Source organism: Thunnus thynnus, chromosome 19 (genome assembly GCF_963924715.1).
Source record: "Thunnus thynnus chromosome 19, fThuThy2.1, whole genome shotgun sequence".
NCBI lineage: Eukaryota > Metazoa > Chordata > Actinopteri > Scombriformes > Scombridae > Thunnus > Thunnus thynnus.
This window is the reverse complement of record NC_089535.1, coordinates 20,059,153-20,086,255: the sequence shown is the minus strand read 5'-3', so window position 1 is coordinate 20,086,255 and position 27,103 is coordinate 20,059,153. Positions and strand designations below refer to the sequence as shown.

Below are 27,103 nucleotides of genomic sequence, written 5' to 3'. Positions count from 1 at the left end.
TTTAACAGATCTTTCGACATGCAGATAAAGTTACTATTTATGCCCTTTAACACCTCACAACTGGATAGACAAAGATCTTAACTATGCATTAAGTAAGGCTCCACCCTGCCACAGTTATTAAACCTGGATGTCAGAGATTCCTCCATTCCCAGATAAACTAGCACAACTAGTACAACAACAACTCCCTACCGTCTTGTCTTTTTTTAAAAAAACAACAGTAAGCCTGGGAAGACATGCAGGGTCTGGGGGATATGAAAGAGCCAATTGTAAAGTTTAACTAATTAGGAGTCCATGATTGAGAGTCATGGACAAAAACTGGGGTCAGAGGCAACCTGGTCATTAAGTGAGTTAGATATGAATCAGCCATTGTTGTCATCCAAACTGTCTAATTCATGGGGGCTTATAATTGAGTTCTGCTCCAATACAAAAATAAGCCACTATATGAACTCATTCACTGGAATTTTCCTCCTTCACATTACTTCTCCTCCACAGTTTACTGAAACTTGCCTCCCAACATGCTTCAATGTGATTATAGTTACTGTTGTGAAGCCAGTGACCCATGGAGGCCTTAAAGGCATCGCTCCTTGTTTATCGACACAGTCAAAATTTTGCAAGATAAACTCTGATCATGTGTTGCGCATAAGAATAGCGTGAAGAGTTCTTCCAAAATAAAAGGAGTATGGAACAAAAACATGGCTTGAGCACAATATTTTCACACATGTTTGTCATATAAAAGCAAAATGTTAGTTGTGTTAAGGGATTTTTACCCATAAGGAGGCAGAAAGTCTCTCAATACATGCAGCAGCTTTTACCTTTTGTTTGGACAACCTAACTCTGAGAAAAACTGTTGCCGTTTCTTTGATTTGCTAGATCAACTTCTGGATGCCACTTTGTTTGTTCCTACTGGGAGGTGTACGTTAGGCATGGAGCAGCTATAGCTGCCTACAGTTCTATATTAGTGAATTAGTGAGAGCTAGAGGCACTCAACCACACAGAGTGACTTACCAAATCTATGAGCTAAAATCGTCCTAAACAGCGCCTCAGTATGAGTTGATTGTCAGTGAGATCGGTAGTACCAGCAACTCTTTCACATCATAGTCATTCAATTCATTCAGTCATTTGATTTGGTGTTTCTGGTCCTGAGTCTGCCATCTCTGCTGGGGATTCTCATGCATTTCTTGCATTTTAAAACCTAAAAAATTTCAATAAATCAGGCTCAACTACAGGTGGTTTTAGTAACCTAACTTTTGTATTATGTTGTTCCTATCATAAATGTACTGACAATACTTATTATGTAACTGTTTTTCCAGTGATCACAAATTTTGCTCTTATGTAATATGAGTTTGCTTCAATTCGGAAATACCTAGTAGAAACTGTTTATCCAGCTATTACTTGGTTTCCCTGTTCTCTCTCTCCACTCTTTCTGTTCCTCTGCTGTCTCTCTTTCTTGCTACAGGAATGAATCACTCCCACGAGAGAAGCTGGAGTGGCACTTCGTTCTAAAAACAAGCAAACTCTTCCCTCCCTTTTTGCACTGGTGTTTACAGAAGAGCCATTTGTGGCCCAGATTCAGGTCACAAGTCGCTGTTGTTACTGTTATATGAAAACCTTATGTTCAATTATGCTGATGTTCGTGTGAAAATTACTCATCTATGCTCATCTAAGAACTGAAAACTTATGAAACACACTTGAATTGAGTTGGATAAACTCAAAAGGCTGGAATTAACCATTAACAACCACTTCTACTGTTTGTTACAATCAAACTGCTTTGCGGCTTAGCCCACAAATTGTCTCAAAATTCTTGTAATATCAGTTACTACAAAGGATCACACAATCATCTGCAAAACAACATTTTTCAGGTCAAGCTGAGGCAAAAAAACCAACACAATCACAACAAAATCAATTGTTCCAGAGTCAGACAGTAAACCCTCGAAAATGTGTGGAGAAAAAAAAAATAGAACTAAACACACAGAGGACCCCTCCCATAACAAACTGTCTGTCCCAAAACACATTTGAAGTCCGGGGAGAAGCGGCGGGAATAATTGGACAACACGCAAACGCAGACAGGCAGGAATGTTTGCCGTGACTCGTTAGTGACGCACTATTTGTTGTTGTGCTATGCTGCAGTGCACTTATTGTTGAGGAGGGACACTTTGCACTTGTTGGGAGAGGAGGAGGAGGAGAGTGGGGAAGGGGCAGAGGGAGGGGTTTTGTTGTGAGAATGAAAAGTTGAGGGTGTTCTCTTTTGGTTTCCTCCTTTCCCTGAAAGCCCCCCTCTCCTCGGCCTGTCTCCCTCTCCCCCAACACGCTTGCTGTTCCTAATGTCTTTCCTGTTCAGGGGTGTGACCTGTTCCCACACCATGTAGGACATCCCTTGGACACACAAGAAAAACACACCCTGTTCCCTGGACATACAGACCTATATAGTTAGTCTGAACATGAATGCATTCACAGCATAAACTTTAAGGTTTGATGGATGGATGATATTGTAAGTTCTCTTAAATAAAGGAGATAAATAACTTGTCCCTAAAAAAGATAACTGAATTTTGCAGATTATGTATGAATGCAGATTATGTTTTGGTAGAAATTGGTATCAGGTTTTCAAGTGTCCATCCCTCTGACAAGTTTTATTCTTATTTTGCTACCATACTGGTTGTTTTATTTAATGTTATCCAGTTGTTTACACTGGCTAGCATTTTCGTACTACTGCTGGCAACATTATGTGGTGCTTACAGTTTTACTGCTTCAGGCAGTGTATTTGCTTGTTTCTGACCCAGAACACACAAGCAAGATCTGTTTGGGCCGAGGAGCCATATTTGACGAGAAACAGAACGTGAACGTGCTTAAAAAAAAGGCCTTACTTTGCATTGCTTTTTTGAATTCAAGAGGCACGTCCTGAACCTCCATTGGCATTTTGCCCAGTGCTCCCATTAAACTCATGTCTGGATTCACGTACCATAAAAGTCTTGGTGAAGATAAAAATTTGATCAATGACAGATTCAAAAAGGATTGAATTTAGTAGGTTAATATGTTTCACCAGTGCCTGTTATGCAAGCTCCTGGCAAAGGATATTGTGTTAGATAAGCCTACAAAGTAGCTTGCAAAAGTGCAGAGTTATAAACCTTTCTCGTGCACTGCTGAACAAGAGGGAACACAAAGCTTGTTTCCTGTTTGTGTCACATTCAAACCCCTCCCCTCCATTTCCTTCCCTGGGGCTCAATTGTGCACCTGCACCTAAAGGGCCAGCATAAACACTTTCAGCTGCTCTGTTCTCAACTGGGCGCTGAATTCATCAGCCGCACAACAACACGTGCAGAAACAATACAGCTCCTGGGTGAAAACAAGTTTGTTTTTCGCAAATCCTTGACAGTATGAATAGAAAGTCCAGGATGCCTTCAGATTCCTTTGCATTCTTCTCATTCAATGTTTACGGTTTGCATGCAGTCACTGGGATGAATTTAGATGTTATATCCATCTTATTATGTAGAGGAATGAAAAGAGCGTGAGCAACAATGTCCAGCTGCTCTACTGATTGTTATAATATAATGATGCTAGGAGACAGTGATGAAAAATAAGTACACTCTAGTGATTGGACAAGGTTTTTAAAAAAATACATGTGTACAACATCACAACAAGCCATGATATTGTCTAAAAATTATGCAAAAACAATTAGGCAAACAGTGACAAACAGAGATGGAAGTAAAATTCCATTAACATTCATGGTCCCTAGAGGATGAATCATCCTGATTGTGGTGATCCCCTGAATTTTCATCTCGCAACTTTTCATCTAGCAGCTGTCGATCAGGAGATAGCTTCCACAGATGGCAGGGTTGGCGGTTCGATTGACTGACTTTGGTAATCTCCTGACTTTTCCTCTGGTGCCAGCACGAGGTTAACATTTGTGGTGTTGAGTGAAATGTCTACAGTTGTTGGATGGATTTCAATGACATATGGTGCAGATATCAATGTTCTCCTCAGGATAAATGGTAATTTGTGATTTTTGTTTAGCTTGTCCTCAGCTGTACTTTGTGTTCAGTGCTAATCAGCATGCTATCGATGTCATTGTGAGCATGTTTGAAAGCTAAAGTTAGCATTTAGCTCAAAGCGCCACTGTGCTGCAATAACAGATTTTCTTGGCCACAACACAACTTTGACACACTGTATCATCACCTTTTAGTTAATATCGCGAACTAGTTAGCAAACAGTAGCATATTTACACATCCAGCAGTTATGGAGCAACAGTATCATTCATTTGGAGTAATGATTCTGGCCATCTGCCGAATCTGAGTCACTCTTTAGCTCTGTTTTTTACCAACTCCTGAGGGAAATATCTGGCTCTTTAGATGCTAAATGCTTCACTATTTTCACCAGCTAGGTGCTAACTGTAGCTGTTTGCCATTTGATGCTGAGAAGGTAGTGTACAGTCGGGCTTTTAGACCTTTACTCTGAAAACAGCTGACTGATACGACCAAAAACGATTCTATGAGAGCGGCGAGAATGAACTGAAATGGTAAAGTTGCAGCCAGAAAGCTTAACGATTAACTAAAACTCGCTATGAAGCTCCTTATAGCCAAAGGGAGCTGGTGATAATTCTCTGTAGGTTCATCACTATGAGCGAAGCCTCTCACATTATACAATGTTATTTCATATGTTGAGATTATAGAAAATATCGATTGTAGCCGATTTAAGTACAGCCTCACAGAGTCGCTAGCAAAGCTGTAGATTAAGTGTTGCTATCTAATGATCAGACAAAAATATTTTGTGTCATTTATGAAAATTCTGTAGTTTACATATGTTTTACATGCTTCTTTTGTGGTAGAGGAATGTAATTGTCATATTTCTGTCTACAATATGTAATTGCCATTTTGACTGGACATGTTTCAAAAATACCATGAGGTTTCCCTCTTGGATGTGAAATAAGAATCCTGTGCACTAGTTTCTCAATCAAATAGGCTATAGAAAAACCAGACCTTGTTGCACTCTGAATTTTCCTTCAACTGACAGAACAATGATCAATTAGGAGCATACAGAGACAGAGTCATTGTGAAGACGTGAAAGGTAGCAAGTTTTTCTGCAATTGTCCTGGAAAAGGGAGAGTGATTGGTCAACAATTGTGAAAAGTGAAGTCAGTTTCCTTTGAAAACACCAACAGAATTCCTGATAAAGTTTAGACATGTAGTAGAGCACGCAGGCACACTCACTCACACACACACACACACACACATTACAAATACATTCCCTCCCACTACATCTAGTGCCACATCTGCAGACAGTGTAGGAGTGGTTTACAGTAAAACCACCGGAGCTACAGTGAAATTACAGAAGTAAATCAAAACACTTGCAGACTGCGCTTGCTCCCAGATGTATCTTTACTTTTGTTTTTAGTAAGAGCGTGGGCCGCTCACATCCCACCTCAGACTTCTACCGGGTTTAACGCTTTATTGGGAGGACTGGGAGGCAGCAGAGTGGGCATTTCATACAGATACAGAACTGAAAGAAATCCAAGAGTGCCTACGCTCTGCCTTTGCTTTTAAAAACAGCTACACTAATATAGGTTTCACCGGCTCCTTTTAAATATTTACTTTTCATGGGATGTCAGCTTTAATTAGACGGTAAATAGAGTCATAAGAGGGACAATTGAGACCAGGAGGAACAAGGAGAAAGAGTGAGAGGAGAGATGTGAACTGCTTGCGAGCCACAATCAGGCCTTTACATTGCACATATGCACGATAAAGGCAACATCCTACATATATTTTTAAAAATAAAACTCGGTTTCTCATTCACTCCCAGGAAAGTGTGCAAGTTTCTTTTACTGTATGAGCACAAAATAGTGCAAGTCATGACTGATGGCAGCATTTTCATTGTCCACTACTGGTCTATATTTCCCTTACAAAAGAAAACAAGAAAGAAAAACACAATAAGTTACATCATCAAAACTGAGCAAATTGTCTTCCCTCAGGAGAAACAAAACATACTCTAAGAGCTCAATGCTTAAGTTGGCCTTCACTACGCTACAGCATGACTGAGGTTTGGTCTCTGTTGGAATTTTCTCTGCTGTGATTCACAGCAGAGAAAATTTTCATGGAGTAGTTGGAAGTCAGTTTATAGCATTTGGCAGATACCCACTTGACGTCTTTTCACAGGTACTTATCGTATTTCATATGCTCACATTACTGTAATGTGATTTTGCATACTTTAACTGCATATTCGCACAGGTGGAGCCACTTAAAAAGCCTCCAACATCAAAAAATTATTAGAAAAATAAGTTTAAATTAAGTGACATTTCACCTTTAGATATAAAAATATTTTTATTTTTGGTTTAGTCTCTTACTGGTTGTGGAATAATAATGAAAAGCAGATGTAGGTCAACGTAAGGAATGTGCGGTTTTTCTATCCAAAGAGGAAGTAAGGTATAGTCTGTGCGTCTATGTCAGTGTAGGTCATGTATGTGTATGTGTGTGTGTGTGTACCTCCCATCCTCAAAGGATATCTGTGTGTGTGACATGGAAGCTAGGTTCACATCCAGGAAACAGGCCCTCTGTCCGACTATCATCAATCACCAGCAACCATCACAGGACTCCCACATGGAGAGTCGGGCGGGTAAAAGCTACAAGAGGAAGAGGAGGAAGGAGAAGGTGAGGAAGACTAGGACTTTGTGTCTTTTTGGCATATAGTCAGAGGACAGGCAAAACCAATTAGTTCCTCAAATCTGCAGTCCTGTTCAACGGTTATTTTTTTAACTTGAGTCAGTTGGTCAGTTGATTCTCACTTAGGGTGTGATTTCACTATAAGCAGAGTGGTGTGCTTGAATTCTGGTTTGTTTCCTCTTTCAGTTTGGTTATATAACCTTGTGACAACAATGTCTCATGAACTCAAATAACAGCAAGTGTCACTCCTCTTCCTGGTTAACTGTGGTACAGTTTTTTTTAGGATTGAGAACAGGATCCAAACCATACAGAAAACCTTAAACTACAAAGCACAATTCAAGAACCGTTCTTGTTCGGATGAATGCTTTTTATGTGTTTGGAACAAGTTCTTAACAGCAGGAGAAAGCACACACAGATGACAACTGACGCTCAAACCTTAGTCATCAATTATGTAACCAAAAACCTGCATTTTCCTTGTTGTTTCACTAAATAAAAAACAAAAGAACATTTAATACGCTGTAAAACTTGGCATAGCCTAGAGATCAGCTGTCCACCAGTCACGACTCACAATGGCACTTGTGATCAGCAGTCCCTGCCATTACATGGTTACTGTTGCCGTGGGTAAAAGCGATCCACTTGCTTCCCATCTTACAGAGTCTCTATAGGAACGTGATTCACAGTCAGGGGGTTTAGCATAAAGATGGATCACTTCAAAGAAAGAGCAGAGCAGACTCAGTATGAGAGAGTGACAAGAACAATGAACAAATCAATAAAAGCGGGGGGGGGGGGGGGGTTTGTTTCTATTCAGTAGTGGGGAGACGATGAAGACATGCATGATTCATGAAGTGTTTTTGAGAAATCGAAGTGTCTCAAAGTGAAACTGTTCTCGGGCTCCCTGTTGTTGATTGCTGGGGGAGATACACAAGACATAACAACCTATTAAAATCTGTCTCTGCTGACAAATATTGAAACTTAGTAACACACTCCAAAAAATAATGTGTATACTTTGCATTGTTCAAACTCTATTGCTTTTACTTTACGAGGACCTGTATGCAAGTGCTGCATACATTTTAACCCTAACCCTAGAAAAAGCAAAAGTGGTGACAGCTGTTGGTTGGCCAACATATTTCCTTGTGTGCTTTTTTCATAGTTTTATGACCTTTACGATCTCTTTTCTCCAGCAAAGTGAAAGACATAGATTATTTGCCACATATTGTCTCCAGACTGGGTCAGGGGGCTTCCAGTAGCTGAGTCAGACCTCTTACTGGAAGCCTGTGAGTCACCCATCTTCCTGCCCCCCAACCCACCCCTCCTCTCCCCTCATCCCCCTTCATCATATTCACATATCAACTACTCCTGTCAACCTGAACTGTCCTAATACTTATCTCTCGCTTCAGGTCTTCCATGCTTGTAATGTTAGCGTAATTACGCTGCTGGATTATTACTTTCTATGCTGAAATTCTTACATCTTTTTCACAACATACGAGCGCATGCATTCCTCAGAGAAAAGAATGTCACCATAAAAGCCATGCTAAGCCCGCCTCCCACCCCTCTGCCCCAACACCCATTATACCCCGTCCCCTCTGCCTCCCCCTCCCCCGATTCTCGGGTTCTCCCCCGTCTTATCTCCCCCACCCCCCCTTTCCCCGAACCATAATGATCTCACCCAGCTGTCACTGTATAATCCCACCCACACTCACTACGGCACATAGGTCTGCTGCTGCTGCTGGTGGCGGCTGACATCATTTGTTTTGTCCTTGTCACCATTTCCCTGAAATCCAAAACACCATTCCGGACAGAAACCTTTGAACTCAATGTTTTTTGGCATCTGGGTTTAAGCTTAAGCAGCGTGCTGTTTGCTCTAAACTTTGAAAACAGATATAGATTTATTTTACAGAGTTGGAAGTAAACTCGAAACAATTAATCGATTTGCAAAATAGTCGCTGATTAATTGCCTGTCTATCAACTAATCGACGAATCGTTGCTGATCTAAACTTATAAGCTTTATTAAGCAACGCTGGTGTATTGTATTGCATTACAATGTACAGGTGTAGCTAATAAACTGGTAACTCGCTGTAATTAGAGAATCTGTGTAAGACAATAAATATATTGGCCATTTGTCTTACAATGGATAGTAGCTCAATCTACAGTTTTTAAAAGATATTAAATCTGCCTTTTTTCTGATCTGTATAAAGGTGAATAACAATTCTTGAAGATCATGCATTTTTCTTGTAATTTCATCATTTCTCTGTAAGATGATTTTTCGTCACTCATGACTGACTCCCATGATGACTGTCAGAGTGTCAGGGATCATCATGAACTACATCTTTGTATTCGGGAACTGACATTTTTATTGGCAGAGCATACAGGAACACATGAATAATGTTTATGACATATACTGGAACAGTGAGCCACATCAGCTGTATGTGAGGTGCAGGCCGGACCTATAAGACAAAGTGCAACTCCAATACAATAAAAAAAAAGTCACAGACATTCTCATTTCAACTATAAACCAACCTGTTCTATACTTAATGTCCCTTTTTTGTAATTTTAGAGTATAGTGAAGTTACAATAAAATTACATCAGATTTCACCAATTTTCCTCAAATAAAGAAGTACAGAAAGTTCGGAAAACTCAGTATTTGTTGTCTTGGTGACAAAGAATCAAGGGCAAGACTCCCTCTTTGTTCAGTCATTGTTTCTCCTGCTGATACTTTCAACATCACCTCGAGTTTTGATGAATAATGGGAAAATAAGAAACATCTGAGGCGTTATCTGTCTATGTGTGAGTGTGTGTGTGAGATGTGTTGGCAGGGTGATGAGTGTTATGTTTGTGTAGTTTGCATGGATACTTGAACCAACTTGAACACAGTGACCTTTACACCAAATGCTTGCACATCAGTTCAAATGGACACAGAGTAATTTTAAGATGAACTTTTGTGACTTCATTAATTCCCCATCTGTCAGCTGGACAATGCTGACGGATGGGAAACAAGAAACAACTTAAACTTAATTGGTTAAACTTTCATTTTAACAATTAAGCCTCTGCAACCATGCAACCTCAGTTTGAATCCTACAGGATGTTCAATTCTGTTTTCCTATTATTATATTCTCTCTTGTTATTAGAATATTAAGTAATTAAGTCATACTTCAAATATAGTGAATCCCCCATTCTTTTTTGTTATGTTTGGAAACCATTATAAGCCTGAAACAATTTCATTTATCAGTCATTTGCTGCCATACAATGACAACTGGTCTAAAAGTGTGACATAAGATGTGTTTAAGAACACAAAAACTCATTTAATTCATTGTTTCATTGACTCTATTTGAAGATTTCAACAGAAAGTGGCAGTTGAGAATAGAGCTGCAACAGTTAGTTGATTAACTGATTAGTTGATCAACAGAAAGTTAATTGCCAACTCTTTTGATAATCAATTCATCATTTTGACATTACATACAAAAACTCTGGTTTCAGCTTCTTAAATGTGAATATTTTCTGTTTTTATTCTTCTATGATCATAAACTGAATGTTTTTGGTTATGGTCAGTTGTTCGAGAAACAAGACATTTGAAGTTGCACCTTGGGCTTTGGGAAACAGTCATTGACATTTTATTGACCAAATGACTGATTGATTAATCGAGAAAATAATCGACATATTAACTGATAATGAAAATAATTGTTAGTTGCAGCCCTAGTTGGGATTATGAACAGAAGGGGGTACGACAAACATGCAGGGTGGTATTCAAACTGACAACATCACATGAACATGGCACTGTATATATGGTGGCACATGGATGCCAACTCTACTTTGGAATGAATTCTTCAGCACATAAAAATAAAAGTAAAAGTATGCCAGACACACTGATAAAACAAATATTTTGGGTCGCAGTGGTAGTGATGGTAACATCATGCTAACCACCAGTTGACGTTGATCTCATTTACATTGACATCCTTGATTTCATACACCACTCTGACAGGAAGTCTTCCTCAATAGCTCTCTGGCGGCCGTGGGCGTCAAGCAGCCAATCGAAAAGCCAAATCCCATAAGGGCCCTCACCATGCGTCGCCACGGTGAAGTACCACCGGAAGGGGATGCGTGTGCGTGTGTGTGCATGGGCGTATTTTTGTTTCAATGCATCTGTGATCCACGCACGGCCAAGTGCAGCCGGAAACTGTGTGCCTGGGTGCCTGGTGTAGGAGTTGGGTTATTGTAATGAGAAACCCCTGCAGCCTGAAAGGCTCAGAGATCAGCTATTCTCGCCTGAGCAGTGATGTGTCAGAATGTAAGAGGCGTCAGTGATCAAAAAAATGAGCGCCGCCCACAACTTCTGGGCTCGGTCGTACTGTAAATCAAACGCAGTGTTTATGTAATTTGATGTTTACGCAATGAAAAGGACTGGACTGGGCTGAGGTGGATGGCAGCGGTGCAGTGGTAGTTGAGGGGGTGGGTATGGAGTGCACCCACCTTGCTTTAATTACCATATTTCAGGGAAAATTAGACTGCTGGAGAGAGCGATAGTATATATATTTAGAGTATATTCTAAACATTTAGAAAAGGAGATGAGGTGTGTTTTTATACTCTGACAAGGTAAAAAAAAATGTGTTCAGTGAATTTTGCTCCTAGTAAGCCTGTTCTAACCCTGCCAGTACCTAGGTGTAAGACCCACATTGGACCAAAAGACTGCATGAAAGTAGAACGGGATTCAATGAACATATTCCTGTTCTTACATGAAAACCTAGTTTTGATAATCTTCTTGTTTTCACTTCAATTTAGGGCTGACTTTGTGTTTTGGGTTGGGTAATTACTCCAACCTTGTGGGCTTGTGAAATCCTTTCAAAAACCCCCACTGGATATCAAAACAATCAGTCATCATGGTTGATCTAAAAAGCTAATGCAACAACATGCAATTAATGCAGTTCCTACAAATGAAGAAAAATCTACTAAATGATCACTTTGCCTTTACTATCCCCTATGTTGAATAGTATAAACACTACCGTAAATAGCTGTTTATACAAAAATGCAGGTACAGTTACAGATCCTGTTCTTGCATGACCAAGTATACTTACCTGTGAGTAACAGTGGCGTATGAATGGTCAAACGTGGATTGAAAGTGTGTTCATCATACTGCACCTTTACGCATGAACATTTGTATGTAAAAGTGTCATAAAGTGCTACAAAAGGGTTAAAAATTAACTCAGAGTCTGAAATCTTGGATTTTGGAGCTTATCACTATAGAACATGAACACGCCACCGACCAACCTTCATTAATCCTGCTTTCAACTGTATTACCAAGTAGAAATGATATCTGCATTATCATTATATTTTATACTGACAACAACTATGTGTAATGTGAAAAGGCGTTGCTTGCAGTGATGAACCTGTAGATAATTATCACTGAATTTGGCAGTTTTTGTTTTCTGGCCCACAAACTCAGCAAATAAGCTCTGAACATATTGGAGCATTTATCAACTAAAGAGACAGGTATTTCCCGCAGGAGTTGGTGGCAGAAATGAAAACAGAACTAAAAATAAGTAGAGTGAATATTAAGACATTCGTCATTTGGTAGACACACAACTAATGAATGTTAAAATTGCTCAGTTGGATGTACACTTGTGTCTAAATTTAATAAAGTCATATTAACTGTATAAGGTGAAATATGTCAGATGTTGGGCTTCTGTTTTCTCCTATGCTTTTAAGAGGCCAAAATAAAGAAAAAATTGAGCTTTAAATCAACAAAATATTCACTTTTAAGGATTACCATTATCAAAGCAAGTTTCCAGGCTCTTCCATCTGATTTTCATACAGTACAGAAATTAAAGGCAGCCAAAGGCAGGTAAGGAAAACCCCTGAATCCCACCATGATGCTTAGTGACATAATTTACGACATTAAACTTTATAAACACGAAATAAAACAGCTTGGGAGCTTGTGCCCTCGCAATGCCTTGATTTTAAGTAACTGAGACCAACTTACAGCCACACACACAAACACATTCCGGGAGGAAACCTTACACCTTCCATATTTCAGCTCTCCAACAAAAACATTTGCTGCTCCTGGCTGTGGTTGAAGAGAAAGAATCGACGGACGGTGAGCCAGCCAATCAGAATCCTCAGAGATTTCGATTTTTCGGCTTCTCCTCTGCGATTGGTCCGCACTGCCCCTAGAGGCACCCGCCCTCGAGCAGCGATTGGTCAGTTTTCCCGGCTCTATGGGAGTCATTTGAATACGCCTCGCTTTGAAGCTCATTACGGCGCTGCTGGTTCAAATTGACTCAAATATCAGTAGAGGGGACACACAATGGAGCTGAGCACAGCACGGACACACTACTGAAAGACTTCATCTGTATGTTACACACCGTGCAGCTTTATCTCGGTGTGGAAACGTACGCGAACAGCGGAAATCACAAAATAGTTTGGATAGTCTTGCTCCTTTTTCTTTTTCCACTGTTTTTTTTGCCAGAAAGAGAGATTGCATTCGGACACTGAGCTGCATCACATAAGAGGTAAGTTCGGTTTGTGGATGAAGGGGATATTTATAGAGACAATAAACTTTATTGTTGTTGAAATAGACGTTATATAAGACATTTAACTCTACAAAATTCACGTTTATAGTCAGAAAACTATGTTTACAACGTTGCAGTTAGGTATTAGGCATCACTAAATTGCTCAGACTCTTTATAATGTTAGTTTATTTCATGACTAACGGGCTTAATTACTTAAAATGAAACTTTATAGTCATTTTAACTCAAAAGCTTTTGTGACACGTGAAAGCTAATTTCTGTTTTCTCCCTCAAACTGTATCTACATTTGTTGTTGTTGTTCACCACCCATATGAGTTTATAATTAGGCTGGCTGACAGACACAAACAAACATTACTCACCAGCACCTGTGATGGGACTGTGGTTGCACAGCATGGCTTTTTCACAGCTCTCAGCTTTTACTTTTGCTGTGTTATGACTCAGTCAGAAGCCCATAATGTAGAACAGGCATGGTGGCCTGGTGTGTGTGTGTGTGTGTGTGTGTGTATTTGAGCGTATGTGTATGTGTATGTGTGTGTGTGAGTGAGAGAGAGAGAGAGAATAACAGATTGTGATAGTCTCTAGGGAAAAGGGAAAAAAGAACGAGAGAAAGTGTGTGTACTTCTAGCCAAACAGACTTTAAAAGGCTTTAATTATCTCTTTCTTTAGCCAAACACCTCTTTTATATAAACCAACAGCAACCTTAACTTGCTGCACTGACTGCCTCAAATTCCCCTTACTTTTCAAGCTTGGTTGCCTAAATAAACCTCAAATTAAATGGTTAAACTCATTTAATAATGAACACAGAGGCAGTCTGAGGAGCAACATTTGGGACTTCACGAGGTCTAAACACAATCTAATCCACTTGTTTTGCCCTTTAAATTGAATACCTTCACATCTTAGAGTGAAATTTCCCTACTGTACTGTGATGTAGAGGTTTGTCATGTCTGTAGGTGTGTGGACAATAACAAATGTGCGCGTGTGAGGGGAAAAAACCCATGCACAGGCTCGGGTTTATTATATCCTTACAGCAGAGGAGATAATGTGTCATTATCTTTTCTGACTCTAGGTTAATACTGTACTAGCCTACCAGATGATACGGGGACAAGTGTGTGTGTGTGTGTGTGTGTGTGTTAGGCTTGCGTGCCTCTGTGTGTGTGTGTGTGTAGCCTACACACGAGGAAATGCATGCCGTGTGTGTGGAGAATAAAGGATGGAAACAGGTCCCGCAGTGGGTGAATTGTATTCCAGATATCTCTCCAGGCGATCTGAGTTTGGTGTCTGTATCCGGCTCTGTGTGCCTGCCCGTCAGATTTAAGTGCAGGTGCAAGTTTTAAAACTGGTCAGCGAGTCTCAGCGTCTGGTGTTTTGTCAACGGCCGGAGGCCTCATCTGACCCGTACGCTTACTCGACCGTGAGTGGAGTGGTTTGTTTGAGCTGTGGGCTCCGTCCTCCTGCTTTAGTTTGGTTACTTTGGTCAGGTGATGACGACGCTTGGAGTCTGGTGGTAAGAACGTAATTTAAACAAAGTGCAGGGAAAACAACCCCAACACAGAAAGGATTATGGGTATGAAGAGACAGATGCAGGTTCTCATACAGTATTCAGCTGTTTATTGATATGTTATTAACTGGTATGAACACAATAGAAGAAGAGACAGACAAGTCTATAAAGCAAGTGGACTGAAGTTAGATTTGATGGCTTGTTTCTGCTTCTGCAAGACCCTAAAACTGAAAGTATCTCATGTTGGAATAGACTCATGGCAATGGAAAAAAACCCAATCTCAGATTTCAGACTGCTATACTATACAGCTTGTAATCAAAATGCATCCTCAAATTACCAAATAAAATAAAAAAAAACAAGCTATCTTGAACTTGAACTCTGTAATTTTCCAAGCCCTTTTGTTATGCTCCTGACTTGCTAAATAAACATTCAGGGGTTTTCCTGCTCAGAAAATTTGAATAGATTTCTTTGGGATCTCTTAGACCAGCTGGATTCATAAATACAGTAAAAGTACACTGTGTCCAGGTTACTGACATCATTTTACATGATATCTGCATATGCCTGTGCTGTTTTAAAGGGTGAACTTTTGTTCTTGTAAAACTGTTTAGTGTGCAGCTTTGTGAAAACCATGAGTAAGTGATATGAGCACAGCCTGGACTTTAACCTCGTTTATTGTTGGGAATAAGGCTGAACATGAAGGGTTTCCCTCAGACTAACATGCCTGTCTTGCTCACCCTCCTTACCTGTTGTAGCTTATTAGTCTCAAAGTACACGGGGAACAAAATAAAACAAATATTGCATGTCATTACAATGGCATGTACTACTCTGAACAGCTGATAAATTGTTTTACAGGTCCCCTTATCAGGCGCGCGCGCCATTTGTCCAGCCTGTTCTTTTCTCTCATGCCATCCATATTGTGTTAACCTACGTGCTGAACTCCACACAGGCGTCCCTGTTGTGAACACTGACAATGACATGTATATCTGTGATGGAAAAGACATGTTTTAAGGGGATTTTAAAGTAGGAGCATCATTGGAATTGATTAAACTATACTGAACCTTCAAATACAATGGGCAATATGGGTAGATTTACAATAACGTTGAAGTATTTTCTAGCTTCTGGCTCTGCTTAAAGGCCTCAAAAAGTCACAAAAAGTCTTTGTTTTCCAACTAATCTTGTCTCCTTCAGCTCCCGTTATAGTTGAGCATCAGGGGGTTTCAGCACTGACTATTATTAGGTCAGAGAGCACGTAGATGCTTACAGGGGTCAATTGGCTTTGAATAAGGACAATTTAGAATGACTGGGTTAGCTCTAGTGTGCTTGCATGCAATGTTGCATAATTGCTATATAGTCCACTTTGCACTGTATATGTTCATACATAATACCTTTAAGTCTCTTCAAGTCTCCTTTGCGCCAAAGGTTGGCTTCTGCCTTTTGGCCCTTCAGCCACGTGTAGTAATATCTCCTTATGTCAATATGTGAGTTTCGATATGCTCCTTAACTAAAGTCACCAAGAGAAATTCCTGTATGTTTATTGCACTTGAGAAATAAAAGTGTGGTTTTATGGCACACAAACTCGCAGTTTATGATATCTATCAAGGTATAATAAGAGTTCACGCCTCACTGAAGAATGAGATAGCCTTTTTTACTGGTTGGACTGATATGAAAATGATCCCAGTCTCGGTAGAGGCAGAGGCAGAGCGTCATGCTGTACAGGCTGATGGTAGCGAACAGAGTGTGTGAAAGCTGCTGTGTGTGTCTGATCTGCTGTGATCTGCTGTGATCTCTTCCTGGGGGTCTTTGTGTGGTTGTTAATGCCATGACAGGATAGATAATACCTCTATTGTTGAAGATCTCCCCCTCCTCCTCCCCCTCCTGTTATAACTGGCCTCAGCATAGCTGGGCGTACCTTTTAAAACCACATTATGTGACTTAGAAAAAAGTAATCTGCCTAAAAGGTTGAAAGATTGAGTTTGTTTTCAGCTTTCAAACTAACTGAAGGGAAGTTGGGGCTTTTGCAAATCTGTAGGGATACAAAAAGGAAGTGTTGTCCAGCTGTAAAACAAATGGATGAACACCTGCAACCGCCCCCAATCAGTTTATTTTTGTCAGGGTCAAAAAAACCTCTAAAGCTTTCAAACAGTCATAGCACACTAAAACATTTTATGAAAAGCCAAACAAAGGCCACATTCATACAGTAGGACATTTGGACCACCAAATAGCGTTGTTGTGCACATGCCTCTTTGAAGCAGCATGAACAGTTTTCACTGGTTTAGATCCATTAACAGATGATATTTGCCTGCAGCTCCGCCTAAAGTTCGATTAGTTTTAACCTCTTGATGAACTGGGTTATGACATTTAAGTAGTGCACGCTACAGTTTGTGTCGCTTCGTCAACAGAGGAGGTATTGTCTGTTGTGTCACATTAGGAAAAAGGAAAAAGGCTTTAAAAATGTAGAATGCAACACACATGAAACTCTATCCTTGTGGTTTTGTCAGTACAATGTTATACCAAAACTGTACATTTCTGCCATTTCCTGTATTATTATTACCACATCAAACTCCTCCGTAAAAAGGCTGCAATCTTTCAGAGTTTACAGACAGAGAGAATGTAAACAATACTTTCAATATGAAATTATGCTCCCAAACGTCATCATTAAATTGTCCTTACGGAGTCCAACCTATGATTTAGAAAGAGTAAAAATTTCAATGCTGCAGCATAGAAGCCGCAACTACCCAAAGGGTCAGCTTTTTAGGAATTCAGTCTGGAAAATCCACTGGTTTAAAAGTTTTAATGTGTTTTTCTCGTCTATAAGGTCACCTTAGAGTGCAAACAGAGGCTTGTAGGAAGAAAAAAAAAGACATCCAAACTGGAGTAAATATTACTCAGTAGATTCTTATCTCAATTTGACCACCAGAGCCAAGCTCATGCAGATTACACATTGTAACTTTAGGAAGGTAAAGTCACTGTAATCTTTTAACTGAGTTAGAAGGAGAACAGCAGGCAGAGATCACAGGGTTCAGAAGACGGGCTGGCACTGGACTGGCTTACACTGGCATGACGCCAGGCGCTGTGGTATACGAAAGTGTGTGTGTGTGTGTGTCGCTCGAGCCATCATTTGTTTATGTGTGACATGTGTGTGTGTTTGGATTATACCGGCATGGGGCTAGGCGCCATAGTGGACAAGGGTATGTGTGTGTATGTGTGTGTGGGTGTGTGTAAGATGTTGGCTCAGGCATACCCTCCTCTGTCGGCGCTGTGATGGACAAACAAAAGTCTGCTGGATTCCTGCAGGGTTTTGTTTTCTGGCACAGTGTACGTGCATGTGTGTACATCACTGTGTGAGGTATGTATGAGTGTGTGTGCGGTTTGATTTACGCTGGCATGTGGTTCCTAGACAGACAACAGTAGCAGGATAAAGATGGCTCCAGAGTTAAAGCACGCCTCGGTGGTGATCAGGGATCAGCTTACCTACCTCAGATCCAATTATCCTCACCATTAAGACAAAAAAAAAAAATCATTGCTGTCTTGAGGTCTTCCATCTGTCAGCCTGTTTTTTTCTTCATCATGCGGCATCGTTGTTGCCAACAAATTCAAGAACATGATTAAAGATGCAATGAATCAGAGGAAAAATCTGCCTATTTGTAGAAACTTCGTCAACAAATAACTTGTAATGGAAAGTGAATTTCACAACAATTCAAAGCCAAGAGGGATAAACAGAGGAGGGGTAAAATTATGTGATTAAGTGTAATTACTTTCACAGACACGTCTAAGTCTTCGCTTGTAGTGATCAAGTCTAACAGATATTTTCACAACCTGTGAATTAAACATCAACCACATTCTCAGGGAGTGAGAAGTCAACCTGTAGCCCAACAGCAACAACAAAAATACAGGAGACATTTGTAGTCATGGTTACAGAGTCATTTATAGAGCCACTTGTCTTGACTGGAAGATGGACAGTTCAGAGAGAAATTGTAATGTTTTACATAAAAGATGGCACTTTCACTTTTATGGCACTATAATTAATGTCACTGCTGAGACGTTTGGTGAAATAATTGATAAGCCCATCGACAGAAGATTGATCAACAATCAAAAATGGATCAACAATGATTAATAGTGTTTAAGTCATTATTATTAGTTGCTGGTTCCAGCTTCTGATATGTGAAGATTTGCTGCTTTTACATTGTTATATATATATATTGAAGAAATGTGAGTTTTGGACTGTTGATTGAACAAAAGCAATTTAAAGTCATCACCTTGGTCTCTGGGAAGACAGACATTTTTCATTATTTTCTGACTTCTGTAGATGATTAACTGATTTATCAACTAAAATAAAAAGATGAAGGAACACAATAATCAATCCTTATTCATTCTGTCTTTTCTCCAGGTCATCATGCCTCCCACCACCCCGTACGCTGGAAAGTTCAGCTCTTGCGGTCTTTACAGCAACAACAACAACCATCCTCAGCCTCACAGCCCGTACCGCAACGGCACCGCCGCAAAGCCCGCGAAGGAAAACATCTACAACGGCGCCTACTCTACCGCAGAAAACCCCTACGACATCCCACAGCCTCGCACCGCTTATCGAAGCGCCTCTTTGGGTTCTTCGAGCGTGAAGGAGCATCATTACAACAGCTGCGCGGTTTCGGAGAACCCGTACTCCTCGCCGCAGCCTCACAGCCCTCGCCAGCACAGCCCTCGCCAGCACAGCTCTTCCTGTCCGGGCCGTGCGCACCGTCACACCAGCAGCAGCAGCGGCAGCGAGCAGTCCTGTCGGAGCAACGCGGCTCCGCCGAAAAGCCAGCTTTACGGACATGGCATCACGGCCAGCTATGGGGAGATGTGTTACCATGACAACAGTTTGGTTTCAGCATCTCTTGAGGCGCTGATCCAGCACCTGGTTCCCACAGTGGACTACTACCCTGATGTAAGTCCCAGTCAAAATGTAATCTCTGCATGTTTGAATAAACACATTACCTGGTTGTAAATAGACTCATTCAGTGTGAGGAAAGATCTCTGAGAGCTGTTTTGTGTTTTCATCATCAGAGGTCATATGTGTTCACCTTCCTGCTGAGTTCGCGCCTCTTCCTGCACCCCTACGAGCTCATGACGAGGGTTTGTCACCTGTGTGTGGAGCAGCAGCGGTCCGGAGACGCCCTGCTGGATAAGGTGGGCAGATTACACACTAACACACATGCACACAGGTATAATTATTTCTCGCTCCCACACCACCTCACACCCATTATAATAACACTGTCACACTCTCTCACCCACAGACATAAACACTCAAAGCTCTGTAATTCTTTTTTGGGAGGGGATATTTATTGAATATTTCATGAGCCTAGACATTTCAGACGGACAGAGAGGATACAAAATGACACTGGGGAAATAAAAATGAAGGGAAAACATTCAGTGGGAACAATGACTTAAACAAACGTCATTACATTTAGATTTTTGTCCCAAGACATATATTACTCATAAATGCTATTAAACGTTTCTGATTATATGCACTCAAACACATTTAACATATGATGTTTTTCAGATCCGTTTCCGCGAGGTGGCGCCTAAACTGGTGCAGCTGCTGACCGAGTGGACGGAGACGTTTCCTTACGACTTCAGGGACGAGAGGATGATGCGCTGCCTCAAGGACATGACGCACCACGTGGCCCGAGGGGATGAGGTCAGTGTCATGTCCTCTGTATATACATTTTAAAACAATCACAATGTGTAGAAAGCGAGACGTAACTAGAAAGACTGCAGGGTACAATTCTATGACTTATGTTGTTGACCTCTCGGCCCAACATCCGCCTAAATCTGTGTTTATGTTTCATTTTGTGTGTTTGTGTGTCATTGTTCCAGTACTCGTGGCGAGCCATGCAGCAGATGACCCAGCGGCTGATCAAACGCCTGTCAGCACTCGGCCAGTACGAGGAGGCGGTGGCCGCGCTGAACGCCGTGGCGATGGAGCGTCCCGCCTCCCTGAAAAGCAAACAGGCATCCGGACAGCGAAGCGACGTACTGAGCGTGTGCGACGACCCCTTCATCCTCGCGCAGCAACTCACACACATTGAACTGGTAAGAAGTTAGATTGGGGGAATAGAAACATGTGTAATCATTGTGAGACTGAGAGGCAAATCTGTAGTTAGTTAGTTGTCTGGTGAAAAGTGTTCTTGCAGGACTTTGTGTTGTGTTGATTTTGTAACATTAGGAACACACTTTAAGGTTCACGCTCATCTAAGTGTTAAACAGCTAAGTTATTGAATTTTTGTTTTACGATTGTTATTTCTTGGTTTTACTGTTTTACCCATAAACCGCGTTGTGTGGTCTGTTTTACAGCAGTTGGTGCATAAAGAAAGGTTTATTAATATAGTCATTTTATATAAAGAGAAAGGGCTTTCAGTCATATACCATTTTTTGTGGCAACTTTAAATCACTTTTAAGAGCACAAATCTGGTTTGTGTGTGTGATCTTTTTTTTTGTAATGACCCTTTATTAAAGTCGTAACTCTCCCTGCGCATGAAGACATCTCTCCAGCATCTCCTTTTTCTCATTCTCTGTCTCCTACATCATTCTTTATTTTTCTGTTAGATCATCTTCCTGTTTTTTTTTTTCTGTCGTCATCTTCCTCTTACATGTTACTGTTATTGTTGTGTTTACGCTTTTCTTCATCCTGTTCTCTGCCTCCAGGACCGGCTGAGTTTTATCGGCCCCGAGGAGTTCATCCAAACATTCGCCATGAAGGATCCTCTTGAGAACCATAAGGTATAATTGAGTTTACAACGAACGAGCTAATGTCCATGAATTAGCTCTCTCTACAGTTTTTTTCAGCTTCCTCTTGGCCACCACAGCGCACAACATTCGTTTTACACCATCCCATTAGACTTTGAACTTGTATCTTGGATCTATTGAATTTCCTTGTTAGTTATCGTATTTTTGTGTGTTTCTTTCCCCTCTAGTATCGCATGTTACTAATTGACAGAATTTATAGATGATTGAGCATTTGTTTACACGAGACGAAGATGTCAACAAGATATCATAATGAAAATAAATCATTCAAATCATAGAGGAGTTTTGTGTGTAAAGAAGAAGACACATGACTTGTTTATAATTATCAGCATCAATGATATGATACAGAGAAGACCCAGTTTGTAGTTATTTTTATGTCATTCTTAGTTATTTTGATTTCTAGCGTCTTGGTGGTTCTGCTCTGAGCCTAATTTGTGGTCCGCTTGAGTTCAAGTTAATTTGCTTTAGAAACCACATGAAAGATCCTCCCGGCAGATAGATGTGAATTTTTTTTTTTAATGTAGCTTTTGAAACTGCATCAAACACAGTATAAAAGAGCCATTCTGTGTACGTCTGAAGAGCTCTTTCCCTGCTAAGTGGTCCTGTGAGTCAGCTGAAGGGTTGTTTTTCAATCAGCGCTGCTGAGAACAAGCTTTCAGTCGGTGTTTGTGGCCGTGCTGCATCTCGGCCTTTACCGGTGCCGTGCCAGTTATATAAGATCCACTTTGTGTAAAAGAGCGGTTGAGTCAGCGCAAGGGGTCCTGAAGTGTAGAGGGGAAGTTTGGAGTAGAGTGGGCTGCCAGAGTTGTGTAAGCGTTTAATAGAGCCACGAATCTCTGGGATTACGTCATCACGGCCGATGTCAAGTTTATTTATACACAGCTTTTATAATGTTTATTTGTATAAAAGTGCCTCTGGCAAACAGGTTCACCACGGACCGTCTCACAGAAAACCAGAATAACCAAAAGCAGATGAAAAAAAAAAAAAAGAGATGAAAATAACAGCAGACACATCACAGACTGCAGTGTGCAGGTTTCAGAGGTTGTGTGGGTGTGAGGGCTCTCAAGATCCATTTGCAAAGGAAATTACAGACTAGCAGCTGCCTGTTTCTAAGTATTACTTTATATAAAATGATTTATTGGACACTGATGATGTAGAATCTCATAGAGCTAATCGTGTCAGGGTTTTGATGTTTGTTGTCAAGTATAAAACGGACAATGCGCACAAATTGCAAAACAAAATCTTACAAAAAGAATATTGTTTCAGTTTGACAAAAAAACTCAATGTCCACTCGCTTGCTTTTTTCAGAGCTTTCAACTGCATCTTATGGTTTCCTCTGCACACACAGTTTGCTCAGTATTTTTGTTGTTCAGAGGAAGATGAGGAAGACCATGAAATGGGGTTGAAAGCTCTATGAAAGGCTAGTAAATGGACCTTGAGTAAACATTTCTTTGTCAAACTTAAACAATATTCTTCCAAGATCAAGAGTAAGTGTTCACATTTGAGACTGTTTTTCCATACGGAATGTAAAAAAGACTTTAAGTCGTCAGTTTACCTCTACCCATAATTCCCCACTACGTTTTTTCTAGATGTTTCACTTTATGTTCTCACTTCTAACAAACAGGACCAGTTTGCTTTTTAAAGACTGAGACTTTTTACTGTTTGGATCGAACACTAAACACAATGAGATACTGACAGAAACATGATTTATAAATACCAATAAAACCTTGAAAACTGCATCTCTTTCATTCTGTGGACTGTGCTTGTGTTTTGACTGTGTTCTGTCCCTCCGACTGTGTTTCAGGGTTTCTTCCGGAAGCGTAAAACCAGCAACCTGGAGGCTTACGTAAACTGGTTCAACAGACTGAGTTACCTGGTGGCCACTGAGATCTGTATGGTACGTTGTTCTTAAAGGAACAGTTCAGAAATCTCTTTATCTCTGTCTCTCTGTTAAAATTGTACATATAATACAAAACCAGTGAGTGAGGAGTCTTTGATTCACTTCCTATTGTGTTCTCTCATTTCAGCCAGTGAAGAAGAAACATAGAGCGCGCATCATAGAGTTCTTCATCGATGTGGCTCAAGAGTGTTTTAACATCGGCAACTTCAACTCCCTCATGGCCATCATCAGTGAGTATTCTACAGACACTCACTTTTCATCAACAGATGATTTATAGCAGACAACATACCCCACCCCTACACAGCAGTAATGACAGATGATCTCTGGGAAATGCCTTACAGCATCACTACACTTCTTAAACTCCTGCCAGCACACGTTAAAGGAAGTAGAAACAATAGAAATCCAACATCAGCTCAAGGTTAATACTTAAAACTGAGTCACTGCTTCTTGTTAAGCCAATAATCAACATTATTCTTAATTTCACAAGCCACCCTGTTACAACTTGTAGTTTACGTAGGCGACGCTGCTATTGTAGTTCTCACCATTTCTTGATTGATTACCCAATAATCCAGTTGAATAGAGGTCACAGCTGAAGTTTGGATAACGCTAATTAATGATTCACAACAAAAAATCTGTTCAAGGAAGTTCAAACTGAACTAGTGGAGGCTTGAAGAGATCCAGCTTGTTACAATAAGTGTCAGGTTTCCAAACATACATCTCTCTCTGTGTCTCTCAGCTGGGATGAACATGAGTCCCGTTTCCAGACTTAAGAAGACCTGGAGTAAAGTCAACACTGACAAGTTTGAAATCTTGGAGGTGAGAAAACCTGCATACATGTATCACAATATATTATCTCACCATAAGCTATTGATAGTCTGGTATCTTCTCCCACTATATGTAGTCTCTATAGTGGTACCAGTACTGCTGTCTGCATTTAATGTATGTGTGTGATTTCTTTCTTCTGTTAAACTTTTCAAGCCTGTGTCTGTTTGTTGACTGTCTTCTCTGTCTGACCTCATTCAGCACCAGATGGACCCGTCCAGTAACTTCAGTAACTACCGCACTGCGCTCCGCGGTGCCACCCAGAGGTCTGAGACCGCACACAGTATCCAAGAGAAGGTGAGAGAGCACACAGGATGGTTCTAGAAAGAAAAAAAGTGTCACATCCCTGATGTATAATGTGAATGTTAACTTTCTGTCATGTTTTATCTCCAGATTGTGATTCCTTTCTTCAGTCTCCTCATCAAAGACATCTACTTCCTGAATGAGGGCTGCGCCAGCAGGCTGCCCAATGGACACATCAACTTTGAAGTAGGTCCACAATTCAAGTTCAAAATTACACATAAAACAGAGCGCTGTGCTTTTGACTTGACTGTTGTCATCAATATTAACAGACAGCACTATTAAAAACACATTTTCACTCAGTAATATTTCATAATTCACTGTGGAATTATGTAACAGCTACACTAATAGTTTACTGTAGGCTTTGAGAAGAGGCTTATTGTCTTTCATGTTATTTTATGATGCCCCCTTGTGGCTAAAAAAGAGCAACACATTCTCCCTCTGAATGCTTTGTTTTTATTTATGCCATATGGTCTTTATGATTTAGTGCTATTTGAGGATATACAAGAGCCAAAAAATTCATTTTTTAAAGTATTGTTAGCATGAATTAAGATTGTTGTCACTGTGTTTAAACAGAAACTGTGGGAGCTGGCGAAGCAAGTGAGCGAGTTCCTGGTTTGGCGTCAGGTTGCTTGCCCATTCAACAGAGACCGCCGGATCCTCCAGTACCTCGTCACCACACCTGTCTTCAGCGAAGATGGTCAGTATACAGTCTTACAGATCACTGCATTTATCTCCTCATATATAAATCATACAACTGTCAGGTGTATGATAGCAGTTTTTCACTCAGTGGGACAACAAATTAAACTCAGACTTGTTCGATTGTTGCAGAGCTGCATCTGGCCTCATATGAGAGTGAAGGACCTGAGAACAACATGGAGAAAGACAGTCGTAGATCTCTCAGGTGGGTTTACCAACACTGACTCACTCATACACACAAAATAACCAACCAACTCAAACATTGTGTATTTTATAATTATAATAATAACAATAATAATAACTATAATAACACTGGTTATCTGCTCTCCTTTTCAGATCCTCCCTTCTGCATCGAGAGAATCGGTCGTAGGAGAAAGACAATCTCCTCTGCTCTAGTAGAGTGTAAATGAACGAGGTGATATAAAGCTACAGATTCTCCATATTTAATGGACACACTTTAACATTCCCACGGCCAAAGCTTATGTTTTGGACTTGGACAACAAACGCAGCTGGGATCATATTTTCACAGAAGAACAGTGGGATATATTATACGGGCTAATGATTTATAAATCAGACACTGCAACACTCCTTAATGAAATTCATTCAGTGCCAAAGGACCCCAATTGCTGCATTTATTACTTTAGCCCTCTGCCCTGCAAGTCTTCATGAACTGAAATCATTTTTTAAACGAATGAAGCGCCTGGATTACCGATTGGATCATCGTCCGTGCTTTTTCTTCAACATCAGCTCTATCTGAGGCACTTAGAGGATATCAGACGACTGCAGAAGTAGTAAAAAAGTGTATGGATTTGGTTTATTTCTTCAGTGAACCTCCATCATGGCATCAAATGGCGCAATTTGTGATGACTTCTGCTAACACTCCAGCAAAAACAGTCTCATATTGTGGAAAGACTGAAGCTGTGGAAGCATGAAGCATTTATTACATCATTAGCACTGCTTCTCTCTCAGTTGAGATCAATCAAAACTACAGCGAGAGGAGAAATCCGCTCTGAAAGGAAGAGTTGGTCAACATTGATTTGTATTATAAATAACAGGCTAACAACTGCTTTTAGGAGTGGTGATGCTACATCGTTGTCTTGTTGAGTGCTTCAAAACCTGCACCACATCTACTCCATTTGCTCTAAGCACTACATTCGAGCCCTTTATCCAGTTTAATAATGCAAGTCAATACATCACCCACTTATTTCCAAACACATATCGGAGACACTACTTTCATCAACCACAGTCTATTTGGTTCTGAACATGATCTCTTTTTGTGACGTGTGCACTTTGACGTGTGTATTGGTGATGCAAAATCGTGTGAGTGACGGAAACATCGTGCTAATCATGCAAAGCAAATCAAATGCACTTCAAGTACATCAGTGGGGTTTTGTGTATTGTATTATAGGACTATGTGACTCCTATTTTAAGGCGTCTTTCTACAGTATTAAGTTGTATTTTGTATCAGAAAATATGTTTTTCTTTATGTAATCTCTATGAAGTTTCACCATGAGCTTGTTGCTGATTGGTCAAATGTAAGCTATTTTGTTATATACAACACCAGTTCATCTATGACAAAGAAGTGTGTTTGGGTCTGAATGGAGGGCAAGCTGATATGTGTATGTGCAGCTTCGATATAAACGGGAAACTCATCCTCCTCTTCATCTCATCCGTGATGATGTGAGCATGATTTGATTCTTTAAAATCTGCCTATGAATGAACGTGATTCTACATTTTTGTGTTTTTAAAAAAGCTCATTTTATGTTTCAAATGTTTTATAAAGTTCTTTTTTTTTCATGTAAGCTTTTTTCAATCTTTTTTGTGTATCATTTGTGTCACCGGTCAGGGTACTTATACTGAAGGTCTTTGTGAAAAGAGATTTATATTTTTTCTTTCAAATAAACAGAAAAACTGAATAGACTCACACTTTGTT

At 40.3% G+C, this 27,103-nt stretch overlaps 2 protein-coding genes across 2 annotated transcripts in view; one reads left to right on the top strand and one right to left on the bottom strand.

Annotated features, from left to right (window-relative positions):
- LOC137170350 (chondroitin sulfate proteoglycan 4-like) overlaps positions 1-12,698 on the bottom strand; it is a 39,644-nt gene extending 26,946 nt beyond the window's left edge. Inside the window, exons 1-3 of the mRNA XM_067573651.1 lie at positions 12,619-12,698; positions 7,216-7,306; positions 6,471-6,607 (exon numbers count right to left, since the gene is read on the bottom strand). The gene's annotated coding sequence lies outside the window, so the exon portion shown is untranslated. The remainder of the gene's footprint in view (positions 1-6,470; positions 6,608-7,215; positions 7,307-12,618) is intronic.
- Positions 12,699-12,894: 196 nt separating this feature from the next.
- Positions 12,895-27,090, top strand: LOC137170852 (ras-GEF domain-containing family member 1B-B-like). The gene is made up of 14 exons (XM_067574452.1): positions 12,895-13,147; positions 19,051-19,590; positions 19,710-19,832; positions 20,206-20,343; positions 20,523-20,738; positions 21,351-21,425; positions 23,254-23,346; positions 23,477-23,579; positions 24,086-24,165; positions 24,373-24,468; positions 24,565-24,660; positions 25,048-25,171; positions 25,303-25,375; positions 25,507-27,090. The coding sequence occupies exons 2-14, from the start codon at positions 19,057-19,059 to the stop codon at positions 25,538-25,540; spliced, it is 1,785 nt and encodes a 594-aa protein (XP_067430553.1). The 5' UTR covers positions 12,895-13,147; positions 19,051-19,056; the 3' UTR covers positions 25,541-27,090.
- Positions 27,091-27,103: the final 13 nt, after the last annotated feature.

Bases quoted from the DNA above. Each gene is read 5' to 3' on its own strand.
- LOC137170852 (XM_067574452.1), top strand. From the start codon at position 19,057: ATGCCTCCCACCACCCCGTACGCTGGAAAGTTCAGCTCTTGCGGTCTT. The intron at 24,166-24,372 runs GTGAGAAAACCT...GACCTCATTCAG, and splicing joins ACAAGTTTGAAATCTTGGAG to CACCAGATGGACCCGTCCAG. The intron at 24,661-25,047 runs GTAGGTCCACAA...GTGTTTAAACAG, and splicing joins ATGGACACATCAACTTTGAA to AAACTGTGGGAGCTGGCGAA.